The sequence below is a fragment of the Hyla sarda genome, chromosome 4 (genome assembly GCF_029499605.1).
Source record: "Hyla sarda isolate aHylSar1 chromosome 4, aHylSar1.hap1, whole genome shotgun sequence".
Classification (NCBI taxonomy): Eukaryota; Metazoa; Chordata; class Amphibia; order Anura; family Hylidae; genus Hyla; species Hyla sarda.
The window spans coordinates 22,724,289-22,743,435 of NC_079192.1; the positions used below are offsets into that span (position 1 = coordinate 22,724,289).

A 19,147-nucleotide genomic window follows, 5' to 3' on the forward strand; every position below is an offset into this window, starting at 1 on the left:
TGCTCACACTGAACTGTTGTGTTCACAGGATGTGCTCTCTGCTGACACCTCTGTCCATGTCAGGAACTGTCCAGAGTAGGAGCAAATCCCCATAGCAAACCTCTCCTGCTCTGGACAGTTCCTGACATGGACTGACAACTTCCTCTGTAGTATTCAGCAGCTGATAAGGACTGGAAGGGTTAAGATTTTTTAATAGAAGTAATTTACAAATCTGTTTAACTTTCTGGCACCAGTTGATTTAAAAGAAAATGTTTTCCAGTGGAGTACCCCTTTAAGGGTAAGGTAACACCTGTCATATTATCCTGCGCATTTGCTGCTGCCTATTTTGCTACCCATTGAAGTCAATAGGTAGCAAAATCAGCTGCAGAAAATATGTTGCAAGATATGCAGTAAAATACAGCACGTGTGCCTTTACCCTTAGGGTCCGTTCACACGGGTGGATTACCTGCCTATTTTCTGCAACGTATTTTCTGCGGAAAATCCACAGCGGATTTTGCTACCATTGACTTTAATGGCTGGATTCACATGGCAGAATTTCTGTGCTGAATTCTGCAGGAATTCCACATAAAAATCTGGCATGAATTTATAGCCAATACACTTCAGTGTGAACGGGACAGAGGAATCACAGAGGAATCACATTAAGGTTTATTGGCTATAAATTCATAGAGAATTCACTGCAGAAATTCTGCCATGTGGACCCAGCCTTAGACTCACACGTAGCTAGTGTGCCATGTATTCCTGGAAATGTGTGACAAAATAATGGGCTGGGTGATGTCTAGGTGTGGCAGATGTGTGGGTGTGGCGGGTGTCTGGGTGTGGCGGAAGTCTGGGTGTGGCGGAAGTCTGGGTGTGGCGGAAGTCTGGGTGTGGCGGAAGTCTGGGTGTGGCGGGTGTCTGGGTGTGGCGGGTGTCTGGGTGTGGCGGGTGTCTGGGTGTGGCGGAAGTCTGGTTGTGGCGGATGTCTGGGTGTGGCGGGTGTCTGGGTGTGGCGGATGTCTGGGTGTGGCGGTTGTCTGGGTGTGGCGGGTGTCTGGGTGTGGCGGATGTCTGGGTGTGGCGGATGTCTGGGTGTGGCGGAAGTCTGGTTGTGGTGGATGTCTGGGTGTGGCGGATGTCTGGGTGTGGCGGAAGTCTGGGTGTGGCGGAAGTCTGGGTGTGGCGGATGTCTGGTTGTGGCGGGTGTGTCGGATGTCTGGTTGTGGCGGGTGTGTCGGATGTCTGGTTGTGGCGGGTGTGGCGGTGTGGCGGATGTCTGGTTGTGGCGGGTGTGTCGGTGTGGCGGATGTCTCGGTGTGGCGGATGTCTCGGTGTGGCGGATGTCTCGGTGTGGCGAATGTCTCGGTGTGGCGGATGTCTCGGTGTGGCGGATGTCTCGGTGTGGCGGATGTCTCGGTGTGGCGGATGTCTCTTCTTGTTCCTTTCCTTATATACGTCCCCAGACCATGGTCTCTCTACAAGCTCTAACGCGGCAGACGGCCTGTACCTGAAGCTGTCGACTCTCCCGGTAGACCAGGCCCCGGTGGTGATGGTAAGAAGATGATGGTAACCTACATGTGTCTTCACCTGCAACTCCTTCAGTTCTGTTAAAGGGGAACAGGCCCACTTTCAGTATGTTGCGGTAATAGGCCCACTTTCAGTATGTTGCTGTATTAGGCCCACTTTCAGTATGTTGTGGTATTAGGCCCACTTTCAGTATGTTGCGGTATTAGGCCCACTTTCAGTATGTTGCTGTATTAGGCCCACTTTCAGTATGTTGCCGTAATAGGCCCACTTTTAGTATGTTGCGGTATTAGGCCCACTTTCAGTATGTTGCGGTATTAGGCCCACTTTCAGTATGTTGCGGTATTAGGCCCACTTTCAGTATGTTGCGATATTAGGCCCACTTTCAGTATGTTGCGGTATTAGGCCCCTTTCAGTATGTTGCGGTATTAGGCCCACTTTCAGTATGTTGCGGTATTAGGCCCACTTTCAGTATGTTGCGGTATTAGGCCCACTTTTAGTATGTTGCGGTATTAGGCCCACTTTCAGTATGTTGCGGTAATAGGCCCATTTTTCAGTATGTTGCGGTATTAGGCCCACTTTCATTATGTTGCGGTAATAGGCCCACTTTCAGTATGTTGCGGTATTAGGCCCACTTTCAGTATGTTGCGGTAATAGGCCCACTTTCAGTATGTTGCGGTATTAGGCCCACTTTCAGTATGTTGCGGTATTAGGCCCACTTTCAGTATGTTGCGGTATTAGGCCCACTTTCAGTATGTTGCGGTAATAGGCCCACTTTCAGTAAGTTGCGGTAATAGGCCCACTTTCAGTATGTTGCGGTATTAGGCCCACTTTCAGTATGTTGCGGTATACGCCGACAACCCTTTTTGATAGGTGCTGAATGTAGAGGGAAAACATAATGTTCTAGTGGGAGTCTTTTCCCCTTTTACCCACACTACACTTTCCTGCTATCTTGTAGGAACACGAGGGCGGACACTTCCTCCACACCCGTCACCGAGGTCTGTATTTTGTCATAAGCGTTCGTCCTGATGATTCTCCGTTCATGTATCTGGATCTTCTAAACAGGTGAGTGTCACTAGGTTCATACTGGGGCCCGTGATATAAATAAACATTCCAGTGTTCTTTACTGTAGACCAGAGTTTCCTGACCAGTGGGCCAACAGCCGGAGGCACACGAGTTGGGAAACATTGCTTTAGACCAGTGGTCTCCAACCTGCGGACCTCCAGATGTTGCAAAACTACAACTCCCAGCATGCCCGGTCAGCCAACGGCTGTCCGGGCATGCTGGGGTTGTAGTTTTGCAACATCTGGAGATCCGCACGTTGGAGACCACTGCTTTAGACTGTACAGTGTCTGCCCTTTGGTTTCACATGATTTCCTGCTTATTCAGTGTTTGCATGTGGAGAAGTGTCTCTACATAAGACATGAGAAAGTCACTATAGGAGCTCCACCAGCAGAATAGTGAGTGCAGCTCTGGAGTATAATACAGGATATAACTCAGGATCAGTACAGGATAAGTAATGTAATGCATGTACACAGTGACCTCACCAGCAGAATAGTGAGTACAGCTCTGGAGTATAATACAGGATATAACTCAGGATCAGTACAGGGTAAGTAATGTAATGTATGTACACAGTGACCTCACCAGCAGAATAGTGAGTACAGCTCTGGAGAGAGGTTGGGTGTGTCTGAGCTCCTGTGACTTCCAGAGATTTCCAGTGAAGCAGCGTTTTCATCCGCCCCTACCCAGGTGTGTGGCAGGCGCCTGGGTAGGTTTTTCCTGCTATGGACCCCAGAATTCCATCGTCCACTCCCCGTTTATGGCCGGCTGGGAGTGTGAGGGAGCATGCGACGGCCAGTAGCCAGGATGGGGTGAGGCGTTCAGCCAGGACCCACATCATCCCCCCCCCCCTCCCCCATCCCCTGCTGGAAGCTGCAAAGCTTCCAGCAAAAGTGTCTCCAGGCAAAGGAGTGCAGGAAAGGCTAAGGTGTCTGGTTCCTCTGAACCCCAGCAATGGGGAGTAAAGGGGCCCAGAGAATCCCTGGCTACCTTCGGATCCAGAATCCAGGCTAAGATGGCAGAATATGAGCAACTCGGCAAACAGCTCAGAGGCCTGAGGGAAGAGCTGAAGCTTGTGTCTTACCAGGCAGATACAGCAGCCAAGACCAAGAGAGCAGCATTCACTGCAAAGGTGAGATCGTTAAAGAAAGAGGTGGAGGATCTGGTGCAGCTCTGAGGTCTGTCAGAGGTCTGACATTGTGGCTGGAGCTGGATTCCTCAGTGAGAAGCTGATCAATAAGGAAAGGTTCTCCAAAATGCGTGCCTCCAGAGGTTCAGAAAAACTGCATGATGACTGCCAGAGCGAGGAGGAGGAGATGGAGGAAGGTGATGGAGGTGAGGAGGGCAATGTGAGTGGGGGGGATATGGACATGGGTTCTGTTGGTGCCACCAATGTTGCCCCCACTTACCCTGAGTGAGGACTACATAATGGCAGCTCAGGTGGCCTTACCTCCCTCCAGCGAGGATGAGGACGGTGATGGCAGTGACTGTGGTGAAGGCAGCGGCTTGGCGGATGGGGGTCTCCTGCGGGCGATTGTGATGCAGGAGTCCCCCACCCGTCTGGAAAATTTTTCTTTTGGAGAAGATCTGGGCCCAGAGGAGAAGAGGAGGAATAAAAAAAAGGGCAAGAAGAGGAAAAAAACTGAAGGGCAGATAAAGTTTGTGTTTTCTCCCCTCCAGCAGTCTGGGCTGGCTGAGAAGTCAGTTCAGGGTGCTGGGTCCCCCAATCTGCCAGACCCCGTTTCTGTAGTGGAACGGGGCCAGCATGGGGGATACAGTAGTGCACCCAAAATGTCCGCGGGTGCTATAGAAAATAAAGGGCACCCTCCTGTGAGGGGGGAGGGTGTCCAGGCACCAGAAAATGGCGGTAGTTTCTCCCGTTCAGGGGGCATTCCCCGGGTTGAAGTGAGCGGTACAAGTCCTGGCGCTGCAGGGCACTCCCCTGTGAGGGGGGGGAGTGTCCGGGCACCAGACCTTGGTGGTTCAGGGGGCGGTCCCGTATGTGCGGTTGGTACCGTTTCTGGCGCTGCGGGGCACTCACCTGTAAAGGGGGAGGTTCCCTGCACGTCAGCTGCAGTAGGCCGGGCAGGAGTGCGTCCGATGGGACAGCTCCTGCCAAAATCCATGACTTCGTGTGAGGGGGCGGGGCCATCCATATCAGAGGCGGAGCCTGTGTCTGCACCCCAGAAGACTGGAAATGCAACCCTAGTCCTGAAACCGGCGACCCTTATACATAATGCAATAGACCCAGCCAGCCCAGCCTGTAATATACAGAGTGTAGGCAAGAGTGAAAGTGAGAGCAAAAATGTGTGGAAAAATGGTAATGTCCAGAGTGTGAGTTATGGTAGTGCGCATGGGAGGAGTTGTAGTAGCAGTGTGGATGAGGGGTGTGCAAGTGGGGTGCAAGAGAGGGGTGCAAGAGAGGGGTGCAAGTGGAGTGCAAGAGAGGGGTGCAAGTGGAGTGCAAGAGAGGGGTACAAGTGGAGTGCAAGAGAGGGGTGTAAGTGGAGTGCAAGAGAGGGGTGCAAGTGGAATGCAGGTGAGGAGTGGTAGTGGAATGCCAGAGAGAGGTTTGACTGACACCTCAGCTAAGAACAAGGGTCCTGGTTTGGGATCTGGGTCAGGTCCTGGTTCGACTGCCCCCCCGGTAGTGGCTGCTTCTCCCAGAAGCTATGCCAGCGTCACTGCCGGGGGATCAGGGGGATCCCCATCTCCGTCTGGCTCTGGGGGTCACTTGCAACAGCGCCTCCTGGAGGCTCTACGTAGGGGAGACAGGTCAATCCATGTAGAGGGGAGGGGTGAGGTTGACCTGTCTTTTTGGATAGAAAGACACGGCTTAGGCACCTTCCGAGAACAAAACGGGGAGGTGGTCTGGTCCCTCCCAACATCCGGGCAGGAAAGTGGCCGTAGGAATGTGGTCCGTTTAGTGTGGAGGGGCGAAGATGCGTGTCCGCCTCGGGGTAAGGTGGTTGAGCTCCTCCTCCGGATGGAATTCAGGGCAAGTGACATCTTTGCCCTGATCCACCCCTACGGTACTTCCGAATTTGACATCAGCTTCGTTCGGCCGGAGGGTTTGGAACTCTTTTGGTCGAACTATGAGGTGGTGAAGAGTGAGCCCGGCTGGCGGGATTTCGCCGTAAAGGCCATATCCCGTCAGAATCTGGCCAAGAAAGTGACCGTATTGACACGTAACGAGTCACTATCTTGCTATGACATCATGACCTGGCTCAGCCGATATGGGGATGTGACGGACATGCCAAAAAAGAACTATGACGAACATGGGATCTGGTCTGGGGCCTGGACGTTTTCCGTCAAACTGAAGCGTTCGGGGAGCACTGTTGCCCACATCCCATCAGCTGCTTTTCTTGGGAGAGACAGAATCCAAGTTTTCTACCAGGGGCAGCCCAAGGTCTGTCACAGATGTGGCAGCCCCACCCACTTTAGCGCAGCCTGTACCGTGCAGGTCTGTTGTCACGATGCCGGCTGGCAGGTAGTGGATCCTCTGTGCCAGAGAGGGATTGGCGTGGACCGTGCTAGTGGATCGGTTCTAAGTCACTACTGGTTTTCACCAGAGCCCGCCGCAAAGCGGGATGGTCTTGCTGCGGCGGTAGTGACCAGGTCGTATCCACTAGCAACGGCTCAACCTCTCTGACTGCTGAAGATAGGCGCGGTACAAGGGAGTAGACAGAAGCAAGGTCGGACGTAGCAGAAGGTCGGGGCAGGCAGCAAGGATCGTAGTCGGGGGCAACGGCAGGAGGTCTGGAACACAGGCTAGGAACACACAAGGAAACGCTTTCACTGGCACAATGGCAACAAGATCCGGCGAGGGAGTGAAGGGGAAGTGAGGTATAAATAGGGAGTGCACAGGTGAACACACTAATTGGAACCACTGCGCCAATCAGCGGCGCAGTGGCCCTTTAAATCGCAGAGACCCGGCGCGCGCGCGCCCTAGGGAGCGGGGCCGCGCGCGCCGGGACAGGACAGACGGAGAGCGAGTCAGGTACGGGAGCCGGGATGCGCATCGCGAGCGGGCGCTACCCGCATCGCGAATCGCATCCCGGCTGGAGACGGTATCGCAGCGCACCGGGTCAGTGGAGCTGCCCGGAGCGCTGCGGTAGCGAGAGAGAAGCGAGCGCTCCGGGGAGGAGCGGGGACCCGGAGCGCTCGGCGTAACAGTACCCCCCCCCTTGGGTCTCCCCCTCTTCTTAGAGCCTGAGAACCTGAGGAGCAGACTTTTGTCTAAGATGTTGTCCTCAGGTTCCCAGGATCTCTCTTCAGGTCCACAGCCCTCCCAATCCACCAAAAAGAACCTTTTTCCTCTGACCGTCTTGGAGGCCAGTATCTCTTTCACTGAGAAGACGTCAGAAGAACCGGAGACAGGAGTGGGAGAAACTAATTTGGGAGAGAAACGGTTGATGAAGAGTGGTTTAAGAAGAGAGACATGAAAGGCATTAGGAATACGGAGAGAAGGAGGAAGAAGAAGTTTGTAAGAGACAGGATTAATTTGGCACAAGACTTTGAAAGGACCAAGATAGCGTGGTCCCAATTTGTAGCTGGGGACACGGAAGCGGACATATTTAGCGGAGAGCCATACCTTGTCTCCTGGAGCAAAAATGGGGGGAGCTCTTCTTTTCTTATCGGCAAACTTTTTCATGCGAGATGAAGCCTGTAAAAGAGAATCTTGGGTCTCTTTCCATATGGTGGAAAGATCACGAGTCACTTCATCTACAGCGGGCAAACCAGAGGGCAAGGAAGTAGGGAGGGGGGGAAGAGGGTGACGGCCGTACACCACGAAAAATGGGGATTTGGAGGAAGATTCAGAGACTCTAAAGTTATACGAGAATTCGGCCCATGGTAGAAGATCTGCCCAATCATCCTGGCGGGAGGAAACAAAATGTCGTAAATAATCACCCAAGACCTGGTTAATTCTTTCTACTTGTCCATTGGATTGAGGATGATATGCAGAAGAAAAGTTTAATTTAATCTTGAGTTGTTTACAGAGAGCCCTCCAGAATTTTGACACGAATTGGACGCCTCTATCCGAGACTATCTGTGTGGGCAACCCGTGAAGACGAAAAATGTGTACAAAAAATTGTTTAGCCAACTGAGGCGCTGAAGGAAGACCAGGAAGAGGGATGAAATGTGCCATCTTGGAGAATCGATCAACGACCACCCAAACAACAGTGTTGCCACGGGATGGGGGTAGGTCTGTAATAAAATCCATACCAATCAGAGACCAAGGCTGTTCGGGGACAGGCAGAGGATGAAGAAAACCAGCGGGCTTCTGGCGAGGAGTCTTATCCCGGGCACAGACAGTGCAGGCTCGCACAAAGTCCACGACATCCGTCTCCAGAGTCGGCCACCAATAGAAGCGAGAGATGAGTTGCACAGATTTCTTGATGCCTGCATGACCTGCGAGATGGGAGGAGTGACCCCATTTGAGGATTCCGAGGCGTTGGCGTGGAGAGACGAAGGTCTTCCCTGGAGGAGTTTGCCTGATGGAGGCTGGAGAAGTGGAAATCAGGCAGTCAGGAGGAATGATGTGTTGCGGAGAGAGTTCAACTTCCGAGGCATCCGAGGAACGAGAGAGAGCATCGGCCCTAATGTTCTTGTCACGATGCCGGCTGGCAGGAGGTGGATCCTCTGTGCCAGAGAGGGATTGGCGTGGACCGTGCTAGTGGACCGGTTCTAAGTCACTACAGGTTTTCACCAGAGCCCGCCGCAAAGCGGGATGGTCTTGCTGCGGCGGTAGTGACCAGGTCGTATCCACTAGCAACGGCTCAACCTCTCTGGCTGCTGAAGATAGGCGCGGTACAAGGGAGTAGACAGAAGCAAGGTCGGACGTAGCAGAAGGTCGGGGCAGGCAGCAAGGTTCGTAGTCAGGGTGGATAGCAGAAGTTCTGGTACACAGGCTTTGGACACACAAAACGCTTTCACTAGGCACAAGGGCAACAAGATCCGGCAAGGGAGTGCATGGGAGGAGGTCAGATATAGTCAGGGACCAGGTGGAAGCCAATTAAGCTAATTGGGCCAGGCACCAATCATTGGTGCACTGGCCCTTTTAAGTCTCAGGGAGCTGGCGCGCGCGCGCCCTAGAGAGCGGAGCCGCGCGCGCCAGCACATGACAGCAGGGGACGGGAACGGGTAAGTGACCTGGGATGCGATTCGCGAGCGGGCGCGTCCCGCTGTGCGAATCGCATCCCCGACGGCCATGACAGTGCAGCGCTCCCGGTCAGCGGGACCGACCGGGGGGCTGTGGAGAGAGAGACGCCGTACGCGCTCCGGGGAGGAGCGGGGACCCGGAGCGCTAGGCGTAACAGTACCCCCCCCCCTTAGGTCTCCCCTTCTCTTTGTCCGGTAACTGCCCCCCCTGGGATGAGGACACCGGGAAAGGATGGAGGGATTCCTCAACGGCAGGCAGTACAGCAGGAGTGGGAATGGGGAGGGAGGGCAGAGGGCGAGGCCTGGCACGGGGCAGTGTGACACCAGGACGAGGGCCACGAGGAGGCACCGAGGCTTGACTGACTGGACTGGGAGGGGGGGAGAGGCACTTCTTAAGGCGGGCAGGGTCCATAACGACCTTAGGGAGACCGGATACAGGAGGAACCACAGGGTCACGGCAGGGAGTACTGGGAACCGGTTTAAGGCAGTCCTTGAAGCAAAAGGTACCCCAGCTCTTGATCTCCCCTGAGGACCAATCCAGGGTTGGGGAATGGTGTTGAAGCCAGGGTAGTCCAAGGAGAATTTCAGAAGTGCAATTGGAGAGGACCAAAAACTCAATTTTCTCATGATGAGGTCCGATGCACATTAGGAGGGGCTCCGTGCGGAAACGCACGGTGCAATCCAACCTGGCTCCGTTGACCGCGGAAATGTGGAGTGGCTTGACAAGACGGGTCACCGGGATGCGGAATTTATTCACCAAGGACTCCCGAATAAAATTCCCAGAGGCACCAGAGTCCAGGCAGGCCACGGCTGAGAGGGAAGAGCTGGCTGAAGGCGAAATCCGTACAGGCACCGTGAGACGTGGAGAAGCCGACTTAGCATCAAGAGACGCCACACCCACGTGAGCTGGGTGCGTGCGTGCGTTTCCCAGACGTGGAGGACGGATAGGGCAATCCACCAAAAAATGTTCGGTACTGGCACAGTACAGACAAAGATTCTCTTCCTTACGGCGATTCCTCTCTTCCAGGGTCAGGCGAGACCGATCCACTTGCATGGCCTCCTCGGCGGGAGGCCTAGGCGCAGATTGCAGTGGAGACTGTGGGAGAGGTGTCCAGAGATCTAAGTCTTTTTCCTGGCGGAGCTCTTGATGCCTCTCAGAAAAACGCATGTCAATGCGAGTGGCTAGATGAATGAGTTCATGCAGGTTAGCAGGAGTATCTCGTGCGGCCAGAACATCTTTAATGTTGCTGGATAGGCCTTTTTTAAAGGTCGCGCAGAGGGCCTCATTATTCCAGGAAAGTTCAGAAGCAAGAGTACGGAATTGTATGGCGTACTCGCCAACGGAAGAATTACCCTGGACCAGGTTCAGCAGGGCAGTCTCAGCAGAAGAGGCTCGGGCAGGTTCCTCAAAGACACTTCGAATTTCCGAGAAGAAGGAGTGTACAGAGGCAGTGACGGGGTCATCGCGGTCCCAGAGCGGTGTGGCCCATGACAGAGCTTTTCCAGATAGAAGGCTGACTACGAAAGCCACCTTAGACCTTTCAGTAGGAAACTGGTCCGACATCATCTACAAGTGCAGGGAACATTGCGAAAGAAAGCCACGGCAAAACTTAGAGTCCCCATTAAATTTGTCCGGCAAGGACAGGCGGAGGCTAGGAGTGGCCACTCGCTGCGGAAGGGGTGCAGGAGCTGGCGGAGGAGATGATTGCTGCAGAAGTTGCGACTGAAGTTGCTGCACAATGGTGGACACTTCCGACAGCTGGTGGGTTAGATGGGCGATCTGTCGGGATTGCTGGGCGACCACCGTGGTGATATCAGAGATATAAGGCAGAGGAACTTCAGCGGGATCCATGGCCGGATCTACTGTCACGATGCCGGCTGGCAGGAGGTGGATCCTCTGTGCCAGAGAGGGATTGGCGTGGACCGTGCTAGTGGACCGGTTCTAAGTCACTACAGGTTTTCACCAGAGCCCGCCGCAAAGCGGGATGGTCTTGCTGCGGCGGTAGTGACCAGGTCGTATCCACTAGCAACGGCTCAACCTCTCTGGCTGCTGAAGATAGGCGCGGTACAAGGGAGTAGACAGAAGCAAGGTCGGACGTAGCAGAAGGTCGGGGCAGGCAGCAAGGTTCGTAGTCAGGGTGGATAGCAGAAGTTCTGGTACACAGGCTTTGGACACACAAAACGCTTTCACTAGGCACAAGGGCAACAAGATCCGGCAAGGGAGTGCATGGGAGGAGGTCAGATATAGTCAGGGACCAGGTGGAAGCCAATTAAGCTAATTGGGCCAGGCACCAATCATTGGTGCACTGGCCCTTTAAGTCTCAGGGAGCTGGCGCGCGCGCGCCCTAGAGAGCGGAGCCGCGCGCGCCAGCACATGACAGCAGGGGACGGGAACGGGTAAGTGACCTGGGATGCGATTCGCGAGCGGGCGCGTCCCGCTGTGCGAATCGCATCCCCGACGGCCATGACAGTGCAGCGCTCCCGGTCAGCGGGACCGACCGGGGGGCTGTGGAGAGAGAGACGCCGTACGCGCTCCGGGGATGAGCGGGGACCCGGAGCGCTAGGCGTAACAGTTCTTATCGGCAGGCCGAAAGTGAATTTCAAAATTAAATCGGGCAAAGAACAGAGACCACCTGGCCTGGCGAGGATTCAGCCGTTGGGCAGACTGGAGATAGGAGAGGTTCTTGTGATCGGTGTAAATAATAACTGGAAATCTTGATCCCTCCAGCAGATGCCTCCATTCCTCAAGTGCTAATTTAATGGCTAGAAGCTCTCGATCCCCGATGGAGTAGTTCCTCTCCGCCGGAGAGAAGGTCCTAGAAAAAAAACCACAAGTAACAGCATGCCCGGAAGAATTTTTTTGTAGAAGGACCGCTCCAGCTCCTACAGAGGAGGCATCAACCTCCAATAGGAAGGGTTTAGATGGGTCAGGTCTGGAGAGCACGGGAGCCGAAGAAAAGGCAGACTTGAGCCGTTTAAAGGCGTCTTCCGCTTGAGGAGGCCAAGACTTGGGATTGGCATTTTTTTTGGTTAAAGCCACGATAGGGGCCACAACGGTAGAAAAATGTGGAATAAATTGCCTGTAATAATTGGCGAACCCCAAAAAACGTTGGATAGCACGGAGTCCGGAGGGGCGTGGCCAATCTAAGACGGCAGAGAGTTTGTCTGGATCCATTTGTAGTCCCTGGCCAGAGACCAAGTATCCTAGGAAAGGAAGAGATTGGCATTCAAACAGACATTTCTCTATCTTGGCATAAAGTTGATTGTCACGAAGTCTCTGAAGAACCATACGGACATGCTGGCGGTGTTCTTCTAGATTGGCAGAAAAAATCAGGATATCGTCCAGATATACAACAACACAGGAGTATAAGAGATCACGAAAAATTTCATTAACAAAGTCTTGGAAGACGGCAGGGGCGTTGCACAGGCCAAAGGGCAGGACCAGATACTCAAAGTGTCCATCTCTAGTGTTAAATGCCGTTTTCCATTCATCCCCCTCTCTGATGCGGATGAGATTATAAGCACCTCTTAAGTCCAGTTTGGTAAAGATGTGGGCACCTTGGAGGCGATCAAAGAGTTCAGAGATGAGGGGTAGGGGGTAGCGGTTCTTTACCGTGATTTTATTAAGACCGCGGTAGTCAATGCAAGGACGTAGAGAGCCATCTTTTTTGGACACAAAGAAAAATCCGGCTCCGGCAGGAGAGGAGGATTTACGGATAAAGCCTTTTTTTAAATTTTCCTGGATGTACTCCGACATAGCAAGAGTCTCTGGGGCGGACAGAGGATAGATTCTGCCCCGGGGTGGAGTAGTGCCCGGGAGGAGGTCAATAGGACAATCATAAGGCCTGTATATACTATGGAAGAAGGAGCTGACATTGGTCAGGTCAGTGCTGGTAACACATCATATAATGTATTGAACTGGCTTAATGTAGAGATGGTACAAGGTAAGTTAAGTAAAGTAAATGTAAGCAAATCCCCAGGACCGGATGGACTACACCCAAGAGTTCTTAGAGAGGTAAGTTCAGTAATATCTGTACCCTTGTTCATGATATTTAGAGATTCTCTGGTGTCTGGTATTGTGCCAAGGGACTGGCGCAAGGCTAATGTGGTACCAATCTTCAAGAAGGGCTCTAGGTCTTCGCCAGGCAATTATAGACCGGTAAGTCTAACGTGCATTGTGGGTAAATTGTTTGAAGGACTTATAAGGGATTACATACAGGAATACATAGGGGATAATAGTATTATAAGTGATAGCCAGCATGGGTTTACTAAGGATAGAAGTTGTCAAACCAATCTAATTTGCTTTTATGAAGAGGTGAGTAGAAGCCTTGACAGAGGAATGGCTGTGGATATAGTGTTTCTGGATTTTGCCAAAGCATTTGATACTGTCCCTCACAGACATCTGACAGGTAAGTTAAGGTCCTTGGGCTTGGAAACTTTAGTTTGTAACTGGATTGAACACTGGCTCATAGATCGTACCCAGAGAGTGGTGGTAAATGATTCGTACTCTGATTGGTCCCCGGTTATTAGTGGTGTACCCCAAGGTTCAGTACTGGGCCCGCTGCTGTTTAATTTATTTATCAATGATATAGAGGATGGTATTAACAGCTCTGTTTCTATCTTTGCAGATGACACCAAGCTTTGTAGCACAGTACAGTCTATAGAGGATGTGCATAAGTTACAAGATGACTTGGATAGACTAAGTGTCTGGGCATCCACTTGGCAAATGAGGTTCAATGTAGATAAATGTAAAGTTATGCATCTGGGTACTAATAACCTGCATGCGTCGTATGTCTTAGGGGGGATTAAACTGGCAGAGTCACTGGTAGAGAAGGATCTGGGTGTACTTGTAGATCACAGACTACAAAATAGCATGCAATGTCAGGCTGCTGCTTCCAAAGCCGGCAGGATATTGTCATGTATAAAAAGAGGCATGGACTCGAGGGGCAGGGACATAATACTCCCCCTTTATAAAGCATTGGTACGGCCTCACCTGGAATATGCTGTTCAGTTTTGGTCGCCTGTTCATAAAAGGGACACTGCGGAGTTGGAAAGGGTGCAGAAACGCGCGACTAAACTAATATGGGGCATGGAACAACTTAGCTATGAGGAGCGATTAACGGAGTTACAATTGTTTAGTCTTGAGAAGAGACGTTTAAGGGGGGATATGATAAACGTATATAAGTATATAAATGGCCCATACAAAAAATATGGAGAAAAACTGTTCCAGGTTAAACCCCCCCAAAGGACGAGGGGGCACTCCCTCCGTCTGGAGAAGAAAAGGTTTAGTCTAAAGGGGCGGCACGCCTTCTTTACCGTGAGGACTGTGAATTTATGGAACGGTCTACCTCAGGAACTGGTCACAGCAGGAACAATTAACAGCTTTAAAGCAGGGTTAGATACATTCCTGGAACAAAATAACATTAATGCTTATGCAGAATTATAAAACTACATCCCTTTCCCTTATCCCCTTACATCCTTCCCTTCAATCCCCTGGTTGGACTTGATGGACGTATGTCTTTTTTCAACCATACTAACTATGTAACTATGTAACTATGAGGTAGAGTCTCAGCTTGTTTTTTGCAAAAAACATCCGCAAAGTCCATATAGGCCTTAGGGAGACCGGTTACAGGGGGAACCACAGAGTCACGGCAAGGGGTACTGGGAACCGGTTTTAGGCAGTCCTTGAAACAAGAGGGCCCCCAACTCTTGATCTCCCCAGTGGACCAATCCAGGGTTGGGGAATGGAGTTGAAGCCAGGGTAGTCCAAGGAGGATTTCGGAAGTGCAATTGGGGAGGACCAAAAATTCAATCTTCTCGTGATGAGGTCCGATGCACATTAGAAGGGGCTCCGTGCGGAAACGTATGGTACAGTCCAATCTTTCATTGTTTACACAATTGATGTAGAGGGGTCTGGCGAGACTGGTCACTGGGATGTTGAACCTGTTGACGAGAGAGGCCAAAATAAAATTTCCTGCAGATCCGGAATCCAAGAAGGCCATAGTAGAGAAGGAGAAGGCAGAGGCAGATATCCGCACAGGCACAGTAAGACGTGGAGAAGCAGAGTAGACATCAAGGACTGTCTCACCTTTGTGCGGAGTCAGCGTACGTCTTTCCAGGCGGGGAGGACGGATAGGACAATCCTTCAGGAAGTGTTCGGTACTGGCACAGTACAGGCAGAGATTCTCCATGCGGCGTCGTGTCCTCTCTTGAGGTGTCAGGCGAGACCGGTCGACCTGCATAGCCTCCACGGCGGGAGGCACAGGAACGGATTGCAGGGGACCAGAGGAGAGAGGAGCCGGGGAGAAAAAACGCCTTGTGCGAACAAAGTCCATATCCTGGCGGAGCTCCTGACGCCTTTCGGAAAAACGCATGTCAATGCGAGTGGCAAGATGGATGAGTTCATGTAGGTTAGCAGGGATTTCTCGTGCGGCCAGAACATCTTTAATGTTGCTGGATAGGCCTTTTTTAAAGGTCGCGCAGAGGGCCTCATTATTCCAGGATAATTCTGAAGCAAGAGTACGGAATTGTACGGCGTACTCGCCAACGGAAGAATTACCCTGGACCAGGTTCAACAGGGCAGTCTCAGCAGAAGAGGCTCGGGCAGGTTCCTCAAAGACACTTCGAATTTCCGAGAAGAAGGAGTGTATAGAGGCAGTGACGGGGTCATTGCGGTCCCAGAGCGGTGTGGCCCATGACAAAGCTTTTCCAGACAGAAGGCTGACTACGAAAGCCACCTTAGACCTTTCAGTAGGAAACTGGTCCGACATCATCTCCAAGTGCAGGGAACATTGGGAAAGAAAGCCACGGCAGAATTTAGAGTCCCCATCAAATTTATCCGGCAAGGATAGTCGTAGACCAGAAGCGGCCACTCGCTGCGGAGGAGGTGCAGGAGCTGGCGGAGGAGATGATTGCTGAAGCTGTGGTAGTAGCTGCTGTAGCATCACGGTCAGTTGAGACAGCTGTTGGCCTTGTTGCGCTATCTGTTGTGACTGCTGGGCGACCACCGTGGTGAGGTCGGCGACAACTGGCAGAGGAACTTCAGCGGGATCCATGGCCGGATCTACTGTCACGATGCCGGCTGGCAGGTAGTGGATCCTCTGTGCCAGAGAGGGATTGGCGTGGACCGTGCTAGTGGATCGGTTCTAAGTCACTACTGGTTTTCACCAGAGCCCGCCGCAAAGCGGGATGGTCTTGCTGCGGCGGTAGTGACCAGGTCGTATCCACTAGCAACGGCTCAACCTCTCTGACTGCTGAAGATAGGCGCGGTACAAGGGAGTAGACAGAAGTAAGGTCGGACGTAGCAGAAGGTCGGGGCAGGCAGCAAGGATCGTAGTCGGGGGCAACGGCAGGAGGTCTGGAACACAGGCTAGGAACACACAAGGAAACGCTTTCACTGGCACAATGGCAACAAGATCCGGCGAGGGAGTGAAGGGGAAGTGAGGTATAAATAGGGAGTGCACAGGTGAACACACTAATTGGAACCACTGCGCCAATCAGCGGCGCAGTGGCCCTTTAAATCGCAGAGACCCGGCGCGCGCGCGCCCTAGGGAGCGGGGCCGCGCGCGCCGGGACAGGACAGACGGAGAGCGAGTCAGGTACGGGAGCCGGGATGCGCATCGCGAGCGGGCGCTACCCGCATCGCGAATCGCATCCCGGCTGGAGACGGTATCGCAGCGCACCGGGTCAGTGGAGCTGCCCGGAGCGCTGCGGTAGCGAGAGAGAAGCGAGCGCTCCGGGGAGGAGCGGGGACCCGGAGCGCTCGGCGTAACATCTGTGCACTGTGCGGTGGGGTAGGTCATCTTGCCGCATCCTGTCGGCAGATCCGGTGTCATCTGTGTGGTGTCTTAGGACACCCTTTCAGCCGTTGTCCTAGCGCTTTTGCCCGGGCAACTGTCACCTTGGCTGGGGAGAGCAGTAATGTTGCCTCAGCTGGGGAGGGCACGAGTGTGGGTGAAGGTGCAACAGGGTCAGTGAAGAGGAAAAGTCCCGCCAAGCTGAGGCGGGAGGCTAATCGCAGAAGGAGCAGGGAACTGGAGAGTTCCCATGTGGCAGGGGTAGCTTCTGACCCTGCTCCAGAGGTTAGTCCTGAAACTGCTGAGGCCCTGGAGGAAAATGTGCTGGAGGAGGAAGTGAGGAGAATCTGTGGAGAAGAGGGCAGCAAGGCCGATCTTTCCGATTCCTCCCACTATGAAAGTGTGGATGAGGAAGGTGAAGAGCGGCCAAAAAAGAAGGGCAATAAAAGGGGAAAGAAGAGGTCGGAGCCCTCTAGTCCCCGTGCTACGGACCAGGTCCCAAGCGGAAGCCTACCTGCCCCCCCTCTGATTGATCTGTCTAACCGATACTCTGTCCTTGATGACATCTCCTCCCCCTCTTTGGAGGGGGTGGTCGAGGATGGGGTACCTGAAGTGGGGGAGCCTCCAGGGGGAACTGGGCCCTGTCCTGATGGGGCAGTTTCCTCAGGGGATGGGGCCAAACCAGAGCCAGACGGAGATGGGGATTCAAAAATGGACCAATCAGAGTCTAAAAAAAGGCTAAAAGAGAAAGAAGCCTCCTCGTCTGGGATGAGGGGGTAAAGAAAAGACAGAAATGAGGGGGTTAGGGCCGTCTAACTCAATCACCCATGATGGCGGCACTCACCCCATTGACGCTGGCATCTATTAACTGTGCCAGTATAAAGTCTGATACGGCTAGATTCGCAGCCTTTGATTTTCTCGGCCGTGTTGAAGCCGATATTTTGTATCTGCAGGAGACCAGGTTGTCAGATCTAGCCTCCCTGGTAAAAGCCAGGAGAGAGTGGAGGCGCGGGCCCTCCCACTGGTCTCTTGCGGCTGAGCCGTATAGTGGGGTGGCGGTCCTTTTTACCGCTCCGGTTGAATGCAGACGGGTTATTGAGTTAGAAATGGGGAGGTGCCTGATCTTAGATGTCCTCATGAAGGGACAGGAGCTCCGGCTCATTAACATCTACGCCCCACAAACCAAGTGGGGCCGCAAAGATCTCTTTATGAGGATCAAGCCCTTCCTTTTTACTAGCCGGCAAGTGATCTTTGGAGGGGACTTCAATACTGTCACAAGGTCCCAAGATAGGAGAGGTTCCAATGGTCCGCTGGCTTACGATAGCATAGCTCTCAATAATATAGTTAGGGAAGCTCGCCTAGAGGACGCCCACATCCGGAGCCCCTCAGGCCACGCGGGTTTCACCTATCATCGAGGTAGCTGCAGGTCTAGGATAGACAGGTTTTATTTAAAGGAGGAAGCCGTCTCTTCCGCAGTGTCCGTGGTTGAGGTGGAGTTCTCCGATCACTGTATGATTTTGTTTTCCTTGAATGTTTCAGAGACCCCCCGGATGGGTAAAGGTTATTGGAAGCTGAATTCGTCCCTCCTGGAGGAAGCGGAGATAAGACATTCCTTTGAGGATTTTCTTCAGAGTCAGGTACCTTTACTGGACCTTTGTAGTAGTAAGTCAGAGTGGTGGGAAATATTCAAGAAGCGGGTTGCGGGGTTCTTCCGCCAGCTCTCGAGCCTCAGGTCCCTGAACAGGTATCGCTTGTATCAGGGTCTGAGGAGGAAACTCGAGCTTCTCGTCTCGACTGGAGGTAGCCGTGAGGACATCTCCAGAGTGAAATCCTTGCTGATGAGGTGTCAGTATGATAGGCACGCATCTTTGGTTTTTGAGAGGGATTTTGGGAAGTACCGCTCGCCCGACCCTTACAGAAACTGCAAGATGTCAGTGAGTAGTAAAATCATCTCAGGACTGATTGATAGTACGGGATCTCTGAATCGGTCCAGATCAGGGATCCTGGAGGTCGTCAGATCCTTCTACTTGCACCTCTTGGGGAGGAAGGATCTAGATCGGGACAAGATGTCGGCTTTCCTGGCTGAAACCATTCCTGAGCCAGGGGTAGACCCCTCTCTTGGCGTTTTGGCAGAAGAAATTAAGGAAGAGGAAGTGAGACTGGCGATCGAGGGGCTTGCCCCCAAGAAGTCGCCAGGTCCGGATGGCTTAACATCCGAGTGGTACAAGACCTTTAAGGAGTCTTTAGCTCCCCTCTTGACTGTGGTATTCAATGAGTGTCTCTCCTTGGGCACTCTGCCTAGGTCAATGAGGAGGTCAGCCCTGATTCTTCTCTCAAAGGGTAAAGATCCTAGCCGGATTGAGAATTGGAGGCCCATAGCTCTTCTCAATGCGGACAGGAAGCTTCTGGCCAAGATACTGTTTAATCGGTTGGTGGAGTTTGCACCCCGGCTCCTTTCGGGGGCCCAGCACTGCTCTGTTCCAGGCCGAAGCACCTTAAGTGCTGTCCTGAGTGTCGGGGAGGCAGTGGAGCGGAGCAGTGCGGGTCTCTGGAAGGGGTACTTACTGTCCTTGGATCAGGTCAAAGCATTTGATCGGGTGAACCATGACTACCTCTGGTCCGTCCTTCTG

At 52.9% G+C, this 19,147-nt stretch overlaps 1 protein-coding gene across 3 annotated transcripts in view; it reads left to right on the forward strand.

Moving 5' to 3' along the window:
• Window positions 1-19,147, forward strand: part of AP4M1 (adaptor related protein complex 4 subunit mu 1) — a 73,513-nt gene that overhangs the window by 20,787 nt on the left and 33,579 nt on the right. For all 3 annotated transcript variants that reach the window (XM_056570145.1, XM_056570146.1, XM_056570144.1), the window contains exons 3-4: window positions 1,440-1,528; window positions 2,459-2,565. In XM_056570145.1, the coding sequence (XP_056426120.1) occupies window positions 1,440-1,528; window positions 2,459-2,565 (196 nt within the window). The remainder of the gene's footprint in view (window positions 1-1,439; window positions 1,529-2,458; window positions 2,566-19,147) is intronic.